The sequence below is a fragment of the Halyomorpha halys genome, unplaced genomic scaffold, assembly GCF_000696795.3.
Source record: "Halyomorpha halys isolate HHAL.00 unplaced genomic scaffold, Hhal_1.1 Scaffold362.1, whole genome shotgun sequence".
In the NCBI taxonomy this organism is placed as follows: Eukaryota; Metazoa; Arthropoda; class Insecta; order Hemiptera; family Pentatomidae; genus Halyomorpha; species Halyomorpha halys.
The window spans coordinates 380,265-391,951 of NW_027105356.1; the positions used below are offsets into that span (position 1 = coordinate 380,265).

General features: G+C 29.8%; 1 protein-coding gene across 1 annotated transcript in view; it reads right to left on the bottom strand.

Annotated features, from left to right (window-relative positions):
- Positions 1-11,687, bottom strand: part of LOC106681725 (alpha-tocopherol transfer protein-like) — a 121,828-nt gene that overhangs the window by 71,126 nt on the left and 39,015 nt on the right. Inside the window, exon 2 of the mRNA XM_014422194.2 lies at positions 8,243-8,420. Coding sequence (XP_014277680.1) covers positions 8,243-8,420 — 178 coding nt within the window. The remainder of the gene's footprint in view (positions 1-8,242; positions 8,421-11,687) is intronic.

Below are 11,687 nucleotides of genomic sequence, written 5' to 3' on the forward strand. Positions count from 1 at the left end.
CACCTTCTCCACTTACACTCTGAAAAACTTTTCACTGGAATTGTAATCTTTTATATTATATAAACTAAATGATTAGTTGGAAAAACAGTGTAATGCAATTTTCAAATGATAATACACAGTTATAAATTTCAAAAGTAAACAAAAAAAAATGTATATGTTAAAATTTAGTAGTTTCAGTTGTATGGAAAGCAAAGTTGATCACTATTTGATTAAATTTTTATTCAAATGACTTAATACGAATAAGTTTTCACTACTTTTCTGAATTATTACAATAGTTTCATTTGTGAGCTTACATCATCCGTTATTCGAATAAATATAAAGTTATTCCTTATTTCGTTATGCATTATTTACTATTTTTATCCGTTTCTTACTCTAAATTAAATTAAAATCGAATTAAAAAATAAAATATTGATTGTTATTTCAAATACACTTACATTAATTTAAAATAAATTTTTAATATTGTGTTATCTAATGCAATGATACGCGACTAAATATGCAAGAAATAATTTTTTCAAGAAGACAATTAATACATGTTAATATATGTTAATAAAACACGTTTTATTCGAATTATTTTAATATGAGGAATGATTTTTATTCAAATAATTATTAAAATATAACAGATAACTGGAATAATTGATCGAAATCCATTATCTGTAATTCATGACTTATTTTAACCAAAATTGCTTGTTTTTTTTAATCGTATAATCTAATTATTTATATGAATATTAAAATAAATTTCATATCAGAATAAATGACATTAGATGTAATAAAAATTCAGTTAAATCATTATAATTATTATTATTTTGTCATTTAATATTAATCAGTAAATTATAACAAGTTAAGCAGTAATCCTAACGCAAAAAGCTGCAATTGGAGCCTCTAAAAATAATTCAAGCAATCATGTGTGCGTTTTGAGGAATCAATACTGTTTGTCTCTCGTTCCAAGTGTTTGTGCCGAGGCTTGAAGGAATCAAGTCTTCCTTCAAAACAGACCAGATGATCATTGGTTGTTTATCGATATATTTTACAGTATTCTACTATAATATTTTATTTATTTTTCTTTTAAATACTTTGGAAAGTGTACTTTTCATCCTTTAAAAAAAGGATATAGCTATCTTAAAATGTCTCTAAAACAAATGAAATGAATTTCTGTATTAGACAACTTTGACAATTAATTCTTTTCTAAAAGGTAATTTAAATAATAAAACATTTAAATATTGTGCAAGCATATTTTTTTTTTCATTGATTATTTATTATTAATGATTTTAAACTTGCTGTTTACATAATTTATTAAAGTATATTAATTAATAGTTATTAAATTTAAATTAATTATTTCATAAAATATTGTTCTTGATTCATAACAATATCAAACATCGAATCCTTAGTTTTCAAAAGGGGACATTTTCTTTATTTTTCTATTTATTTTTAATTTGAATTAAAATAATAATTTTTTTTCTATTATAAAGAGACTTCATTAAGGATACCTCACTATATCGGACACTTGCAATTACGGACAATTCTTATTAAGGAGGTATGAATCACCTTTGAAGTACCTTTGAACCCCTCTATTACGGACGAGGACACCGTTGTCGTTTTCCATCAGAACTTTTCACTCGTCTATGACGGACAAAAGTTATAAAATGCGCATTTATAAATCACGTTAACAGAAATAAATTTTAACGAACGTGAAAATTTTGTAATGGTAGTAAAATATGATTATTGAAAAAAATTATGTCCGTATTCTAAAAAAAAAGGTTTTTGCTTCTTTTTTTAATTATAAATAAATTGTGTTAATTTTTAACGAGATGTCACACATGACGATACTTTTTTGCATTTTTTTTATATTTACTTCTTATAAAAGGACACCTCATTATAACGGAAAAAATAATCTTTTTTCCCCATATTTTAAAGAATAATTTGTTCAAAAGTTACTTTTGACTTACTAATTTTTTTCTTTAATAAGTTTGTCCACATATGTTCATGAGATCGTGGCCTGAGGTCAGTAGAACTTATATTGTTCTGTCGAAACCCCACTCAACTGCTCCACGGTACGTGACCAGAAGGATTGCCCCGGAATATTATAGTATAACTCTTAAGAAAATATTTTTCTCACAACTGGATCTAGATTTACAATCTGCGTTCAAGTTCAAACAGGTTTGTTTTAATGTACTCTAATATTGCTATGTTTTGATATCTTTTGTATAAAGTTATATCCCCTCATTTTGTCCTTAAGGCCTTCCATTGTTTCACTAGAGCTTAATATCTCAATAAAGGGAATTTTAATGTCAATAAATTCAAAGTAGTACGTCATTTCTTCAAAATAAATTTTTCTACATTTTTTTTAATATCAGCTATTTTTATTTTGCAATCAAATTTCATCCATAATAAAAAAACTAATAAGGCTGTTCCGAGTAACCTACGGCAACCGAAAGGTTGAATCGGAAAAGCTACCATATAAAGGGTTAGTAGCGCCCCATGTGGCTAACAGTCAAATGTGACCAGTGAAAAGTGACCAGGCTAACGAGAGAGAGAGCCATCTTGTTTGTGTATTTTGCCAACTCAGTTCTTTTATTTTCTCTTCTTCTTCACAATCCTTGGTAATGAAAATAAGTGAGTAGAGAGACTCAGAGGTGCCCTCCCCCACCGGAGGAGAGGAGAGGGAGAGAGAGATCAGGAAATGAGGAAATTCAGGAGATAAAGAGGGAGAAGCCAGAGAATGGAGTAAGTCCACCAAATGCAACAACTAACATCTACATCATCACCAACCACCTCAATATATCTACAATTTTCTATAGTCCAGTCTTTCAAAATTTATTAACCCACCTAACCATAAATGTTTCTTTCGCCCACCTCCTACACCACTTGTAATTCATATAATAGAGTTTTATTATTATCTAGTCATGCATTATTTTTCATTTAGATACAGTCCACTCAAACCCAACCAGCCAACCAAAAGTGAAGTGTGTCTGGCAATTAAGATGAAGGCATACTTCTCTATTTGATTATAAGGTTTTATTGAAATCAGTACAATAAATTTGAAATCAACAGACCCTTTACTACAACTCTATCTGTCCAGGGGCAATCCAATTTTAAAATATTCCCATATTATTTGGAATCCTAATAAGAAAACCAATCCTTCGTTTTCTCCAGTTTTGGAAAAACACCTCCCTTTGAGGAAATTCTTCATGACTATTTATATGAAATTGATAAACTTTTAATCTAAATATTTATTATTATTTTTTTATTAAAACTCTTCTATAATATTTTTGATTGTCCTGACCTCATACAACGATTTGACATTCATGTTCCTTGTCATCAAATCATAATTTTTGCTACGATTTCTCACTAAGCTTATTAAGAATGATCCACAGTGTAAAATTATCACCAAATGATATTGCCTTCTGTCACTCGAGTTTATTCAACTAAAAAATAAGTTGTGCAGAATTTCAAATGAATTTATTAACTTTTAATGTTGTTATTTACCAGTTTGTAACCTTAGTTACCGGTAGATAAACTAAAAGAGTTAAACATAATCCTTATAATTACATTTTATTAATTTCTTTATATATATATTTTTTTAGTTATAATCTGCCACAACGTTGCTGGGTATTAAGTAATAGCAACGAATGATTACATTCATACTAAAATTTAAAAAACTAAAATAAACAGAAAGATAAATAAAATGAACTTAAAGAAACCAGGTACATGAAGAAAAAAATAAAATCTGTAAAATTTTGAACTAATGCAATAATAAAAAAAAAAATACAAAAAGTCACTGCTTTATAATTAATGTTTTATTCTATAACTTACAATATCTTTGTACCTCTATTCAATTTCGTATAATTTATTTAGTTGACTATATTACCTTTATTGTATCCACTCTTTTAATTTTATTGCATTTTATTTATCTGTTTTTTTTATTATATATTTTTATTGATATTATCATTTAATGTCTATTTATAGTTAATCTTTTTTTATTTCTATTTCTATTATAATTTATAATATTATTTTATATCGTTTACATATTCAAATGTAACGTCATTTTTCAACTGCTAAATTCCCAATTTCCACCTTCCCCTGCCCTGTTGATACCACTCAACCACCTTAAACCATTCTTTGGGTTTCCTTTTTTGTCCTTTATTTTTTACCTTTATTTTATTTTCATTTTTATTTTAGTATTTAATGTGTTTTTTATATTTCTCTTTTATTTATTTTTATTTGCTATTATTTCTCTTTTTTTTATATATCTAATTTTTGTTTTCTTTTGTTTATTTGTATTTTTTAATGTAAATTTTATTTTATTTTCATTAATTTACTTAGTTAATTTTTATACAAATTTTCTCATAGTTTTTAACTATACTACAGTTTATTTTTATTTCATGTCATCTAAGTCTCTCTGTTGCTTAACTTTTGTTTTTCCTATCTTTTTTGGTCTTAATGAAGCCCTGCAATGTGGGACAAAACGTTGGTATATAATAAATATTCATTTTCAATTTGAATTATTTTTACCGTACCTGGACCATTTTCCTTTTATTGATATTTTATTATTGACTGTTTTTTGGAGTTTATCATATTACCCGAAATGTCAAATAAAATTGATATTGTGTTTTTTTGAGTTAAGATACTGCTAATTTGGAGGTCTTAGTGTCGTCTAAGAATCTTGTGGAGAAATCACTATATTCATGGGGCAAGGGATTGGACAGAATGGGATTTGTAAGAGGGACTTGAAAGGGTTAAGCAAGCGGTGTGTGCCCAAAGCTTGAGTGTCTTTGAAGGTTCCCAAGCCCTGCTTTGACCAGACCCAATGCTCGAACAATGGCCTCCGAAAACACACAAAGAACCATTTGTTGCGCTGATTAGATTTCTGGGGCTACCTGCTCACTTTATTGTTCGCCAAATACTGTGGCTTGCCCTGTTTGAAAACCAAATTGTGTTATCCGTGCTTTCCATAGGAATCGAATAACTCATTGGAAAAAAAAGTCCGTGTCATTTTGTAGAAATTGTTGTGCCTAAGGAAAATTAGTTTATAATCCTAAAAGAAAAATCTTATGATAAGTTGCCACAGATATTTATTTACCTATACTGAACTAACCTATTTAAACTGACAAACAAAACTAGGTTACCCCTATAGAACAAGAGCCCAAAAGGAGTAAAAAGGCAGTTATCTCACCCCAATTTTTAATTACTTTAATGAAAATTATGTATGATTACTAGTCAAAATTGATGAGTCTACCAAGTACAGGTAGGGGGAATAAAAAATGGTGGCCGTTTAAAAGCAATAAAAAAATGTAATTTTTCATTTGGAGCTCTGTATCTTAAAAAGTAGGAACAACACAAGCAAACCTAAGAGAACGTCATTTAAATATGCCCCCTAAAAGAGTTATTTACGTTAAATAGTTCTCCAGATATACTTTTTTAAAAAGCAACATTTCATAAAAATGTTGTTCAGGTCGCAATGAAAGATCAGTATTAAGTGAAATTATTTTGAAAAATCTATATCTCAAAAACCATTCGACGTACAGATATCTATTAGCACTCCAATTAAAGCTAGTTCAATGAGCTATAAAGTAGTTCATTATGATTATCTTCGTAGGAGTAGCAGTTTTCATGAAATTTGCTAATATAAATTGATTTATAGTTGTTTGGACAAATTTTCATTTGCCATATTTATATTCATATGTGAATATCATAAAAACTACTACCCCTACGAAGATGAAAATCATAAACTACTTTATAGTAAGTTAAATTTCCTTTATTTTGAGTGTTGGCAGACATATGTGCGTCTTATGGATCTAGAGATATATTTTTTCAAAAATCCAACATGTTATAAGAACAGCTGAAAATTAACATTTTGTGAGTATATTTTGTCAAATATCATAAAAACTACTACTCCTACAAAGATAAACACAAACTATTTTATAGTAAATTTAACTAGCTTTAATTTGAGCGCTGGCAGACATTTGTACGTCAAATGGTTTCTGAAATAATGTTTTTCATAAATCAAATTTACTGTCCGAACAACTATAAATCAATTTATTTTAGCAAATATCATGAAAACTACTATTCCTACGAAGGTAAAGGTCATAAACTTCTGTATAGTCCATTATACTAGCTTTAATTTGAGTGCTAATAGACATCGGTACGTCACATAGTTCCTGAGATATAGATTTCTCGAAATAAATTAACTACTAATCTTTCAGTAGATTTTTAAGAAATTTTGCTTTTTAAAAAGCTATATCTCGAGAACTATTGAACGTAAATAGCTCATTTAGGGCTAATATTTCAGAAAATTTACTCTTCTTTAAATAATGTTCTCTTAGATTTTCTAGTGTTGTTGGTAGTTTTTAAGATAAAGAGCTCCGAATGAAAAATTAATGTTTTTTTAAGGTTTTGAAACAGCCGCCATTTTTTATTCCCCCTACCTATACTCGGCAGACACATCAATTTTGACTAGTAATTATACATAGTTTTCATTAAAGTAATCAAGAACTGGGGTGAGATAACTGCCTTTTTTCTTCCCGGCTCTTGTACTACTAGGAGAACTCACACATCAGATATGTTTCCTTATTTTCTTTAATTTATTTGAACTATATGCTATACATGCTGATTCGTTTAAACAATATAATATTATCAAGAATTTCTATTCAACACACACAAGTGGAAAAGCTGCATCACTGTTAGGCAAAAATTAACTATATTTTAAACTAATATTTAAAATTGCCAAGGCTACGATATTTATTTATCAATGGTTCATCATTCATGAATAAAGGTCGTATCCATGGTAATTTTCAATTATTGCTAATTTTGTCCTACAGTTAGCAAACTTCATAATGACTATAATTAAGTAACATATTACATAATAAGTAATTACGATACCCCACTAGAAAAAATCACTTCAATTTCACAGTTGACATTCTGCTATTTTTTAGCTTTTATTAACTTTTATTTATTACGAGGTGTAGATAGTTGACCGTAGATTAATGATTGGAGAGGTTTGTCAGGGAGTGCGGTCAGCAAAGAACAAGATAAATAAACAAAACCATATTTATTTATTTATGTTGTTCTTTGCTGACCGCACTCCCCGAAAAACTTCTCCAATCATTTATTTGTTTATATTTTTTTTAACTCCTTCCTGGTCATTTCTGACATAGGGTGGGAGGTTATCTACAGGGTACCATCTTATTATAACCATGGGGGTGAGTTTCGTGTGACAGCGACAGAAATAAATATCGACCCACCAACAGGATTCGAACCAGTGCCGCTGCAGTTCTCAGCTTGCCTAAGACCGTTCGTAGCTCAGGTAGTTAAGGCGCAGATATTTACAGCCTGGGAACTTGGGGTTCGAATCCAGCCTAGGCTATCGAATACTTTCATTGTTAGAACCATGATTAAACAGGTTGGTTACCTATACCCCCCCTCTCCGGATGTCATTAATGACTAGCAGGGGTTCCAAAAAAAATATTTCATAGACCTACGCCTCAACTTTCTCAGCTACAGTCACCTTGTATTAACCGTACATGAAAAGATATCCTAAGCGGACTACGAATTTTCGGTAGGTCTGAAGAAAAAGACAGTAAAAATTGGAAATCTGAAGAACTGTTATTTCAAAAAACGTTAAATTTCCTGATATGGGCAGTCTAAATATATTTTCCAATATTCTGAGCTCAAATTGTTCTGAACATTCTCGGAATATCACTGAGTAATTTGGGCAATAAAACCTATGAATTATAAATAATAGACTATTGGTTAATTCTTTAGTTAAAAATATTGTTATGTGAAGAGACTAAACAAATTTGATAAAATCTTTTTCAAGATCTCAAGTAAGTATTCCATTGCAACCAACAACAAAAATATTTTTAAAAAAGTCCTAAACCGAGTTGTTAACGTCCTTTTCGTTACAACCTGGTTAATTAAAATTTAGATAAGAGGATTGTGTAAGGTCTGATTTTCAATGATTTAAGTAAAAAAAGTTTTTATTGTTATTATTATTTATTTATTTTTTCGGCCATGACTCCCATTGGAGTCCTATACTGGCCTAACCATGGTTGGGGGTCAAAGTTCTTCATTTTGTGGGACCGCCACGCAATGAAAAAAGTCGACGTCACAGGCCGGATTCGAACCGGCACCGCAAATAGACATCAAATTGGTAAGACTGTGTCTTAACCACTGAGCTATGGGGGGCCCTATTATTATTATACCGAATGAAATATACTATTATTAAATGATAAGGGGATGTACTTACATTACCCTGAAGGAGGTCTGGAATGGCTGGCTGAGAGGATCCCTTCTTGTGAATACTTCTGGAACTAGGATACCTCTGCAGAAGTACAGGTCCAGTGCCTCTTTAGTTCGCTCGATTGAATTCTTGCACTGGATGAGAAAGTTCTCCAGCCAATCGTCCACCTTTACCGATAGCCACTCTAGAAAAAGTTAGGAAAAAATTCCATCAGATTTACAACCCTTTATAAAACTATAGAGGATTTTTTCCTCCAAGTATATAATATAATCTTATTTTAAATTATAATCAATATAGACATTGAATTCCATTGTGTATTTTAAAAAAATATTAGCTTGTGAATATAATGTACATATAAAGAGTGTTTATATGGAAACTATGATGAGTGTGTAAGACTAAAACATCTGTCACATATGTCCAAACATTAATTTTTTTTTAAATTATTTTTATAGGGTTATGAAATTCAAATGAAGTGCAACATAATAAAATCGTTTTAAACAAACAAAAAGTTCATTTTAGTCTCAAAAAATCTATAATTTATTGTAGAAAGATAGTCCGGGGGGCAGTCAATAAAGGTACTGAAATAGTATAAAAAAACTATTTATTAATAACCAAAAGATTATTAATAACCAATCTGGACGTACGGAATTAAGCTTAGTCGCTACACTAAATCTACGAATTCATCTCGTATCTACCTTCGTATAATCCTCAATGCTTCTTACTTTGCCACACCACCAAAACTCACTAGTTTCTAACCTTGCTTCCTCTTCTATTCCTGACAATCTTCCGAAGTACTTGAAAAGAAGATGGCCTAGAGACCTAGTTTCTCCACATGCCTGTATTACAACATTATAATCATACATCAAATTTATTATCCTCCGAGGCGCCTGAAAAGAAGATGGCCACGAGACCAGCTAATGTTCTTCGAATGCTACCAATGGGTAGTTTCTTTACACGCCTGTAACACTCCAATTTAACTTAGATCAGATTTACTAAATGTATTATAACGTACAGTTGTAAATAGCAATAAATGAATATTAAAAAAAAAATTACTAGATGTATTTTTATGTAAAGTTGTAAATGTCAATAAATAAATTTTAAAAAAAAGAACGATTTATGGAAATTTATTTATATTGATGTCTTTTTATTTTTGAATTTTTAGATATTTTATGGAATTTCAAAGTTTTATTTCTGCATAATGTATATTTCTACAAACGTACCCTAATGCCATAGTGTTTCGTGAATAGGCTATAATTTGGCATAATTAAAATTTGTTTTTGATACTCTAATTGCCTTTTTTTGTGAATTAAAACTCATAAATAGTAAAAATCAAATAAAACGATTTTTCAATTTTTTTTTCAGATTTTATCAAATATTTGGATTATTATTAAAGTTATTTTATTAATGATTTTTTTTTATTAGCTATATCTTATTCTCATTGAGTTTGACAGAGATTAAATTCTAATTTTTGAATAAATCTTTCAATAAGCTAGTTTTACCCTTGCTCATTTTAAATAATTTATCATTATGAATTCTTAATAATAATAATAAAATAGATAAATATGAAGCAATATAGTTATCTAAAGGACGAACTGAGACAGCAATTTACTGACTGGAAAATCGGAGACAGGGGAGCGTACCCGACCTCAATTATGTGTACTAAGGTTTGTTGCATTTTATTAAACTATTATATATATATTTTTAATTTATTTTATTTATATGATATTTTGCCCATAATTCTTTTTAAACTCCTGTTTCTAAATCCCATCAAATCACCTTTACCCTTCGTCGTAAACCTGGATATATGGAGTTGAGCATTGGGGCTCCACTAAACCTTCGAATTCCTTGGGTATCCAATCATTGCAATCCAAAATCTTTTGTAAAATCCTCAATGCTCCTTACTTTGTCACAAATAAAATCATACATAAAAACCTTAATGTTCCATATGTAACTGATCTAACCCGAACCAGATATCACTCCTTCCATTACAAACTCCCATACCACCCAAACACACTAGTTTCTAACCTTGCCTCTTCTTTCATTCCTGACAATCCTCCGAGGCCCCTGAAAATAATATGGCCACGAGACTTGCTAATGTAAAACGTTCTTCGAGTGCTACCAATGGGTAGTTTCTCTACACGCATGAGAAACTACCCCTCTACACGCATGTAACAATCCAATTTAACTGAGATCAGATTTACTAAATGTATTATAATGAGCAGTTGTAAATAACAATAAATAAACTTTTAAAAAACTCCTTTTTCATTTCTATATTAATTAAAATATTAAAGGTATTTTTAACTGAATTCTATTGGAATGCCAACTTTAAAATAATATCAAAGACTAAAAGATAAAAAGGTATTTGTTGAAACTGAAGAAAAGACCATCTGATTTAGCCAGAACATAAACTCCGACTCTCAATTTTATTCCTATTTTTCATTTTCTAATTACTATGATCGTTTTTCTTGAGAGGGCGCTCGAGCGCTAAGTGCAATGAAGGTTTTCTGAGAAACTTTTCAATAAGATCAGTAAGAGAAGTTGAGCTCCAGTTTAGACCATTGTCTCTTTTTTCTTTTGACGTCACAGGGAAATTAAAAAAAAAAGAAGAAAATTTCCAGCTCCGATCGGAAAAGCTGAAAAACAACTTTTTAAAAGAAACTTTAGTTGTGAATGCAGCTGTTGATTCTGTCTCAGAAGTGAAATAGACGATTCAAATGTTTTATCCTTTGGTTACCCTTGATCAAACAAACAGAACTTTCTCCTGATTTTTTTTTATATTTTATAATTTTCTGAATTCGAAGAAATTTAGTTGTATTTGATTCCGTGTGTATCTTCATTCAAAGTTCATTTTTTTATATCGCGCTCTAGCAGCATTGTGGATTAGCTAAAAATTAAATTTAATATACAAACTTGTGGAAACTTTTGATAACATTAATTTTGTATATAATATTTATCGTCATAAAATCCCTAGTATTCTATTTATAAAGAAAAAATGAAAGTTCCCTGGCATCAAAGGTAAAGATAAACGAAGTAAACTATTTAAGTAATTAATATTTAAATCACTAATATACATATATAGTTTAAATATGGGAGTGAAATAGCTCAGTGATAAGGTACTGTACTACTAACTCCCGGAACTCAGGACTCGGGTTCGAATCCCGTTGTGGGAGATAATTATTTTATGTGTTTTTGAAGCCCTGCAGATAAGTGGAAAATAAGCTGCCGTTCAAGCATGGTTTTGTCCAAATCATCTCCTTGCACAACTGTTGGTATTGTAACAGTACTTCCTTTCAATCGAGTGGATAAAAAAAAAACTTTTTGATGTGACAACGTCTTATAAATTAGATTGCAGGATGCATGTAGGCAAAAGTGTAGCGTAACGGAAATAGAATGGGCGTGGCTTAGTAGTATAGTAGTGGGGTAATTGAGGTTATAAATAGATACTGGAAGT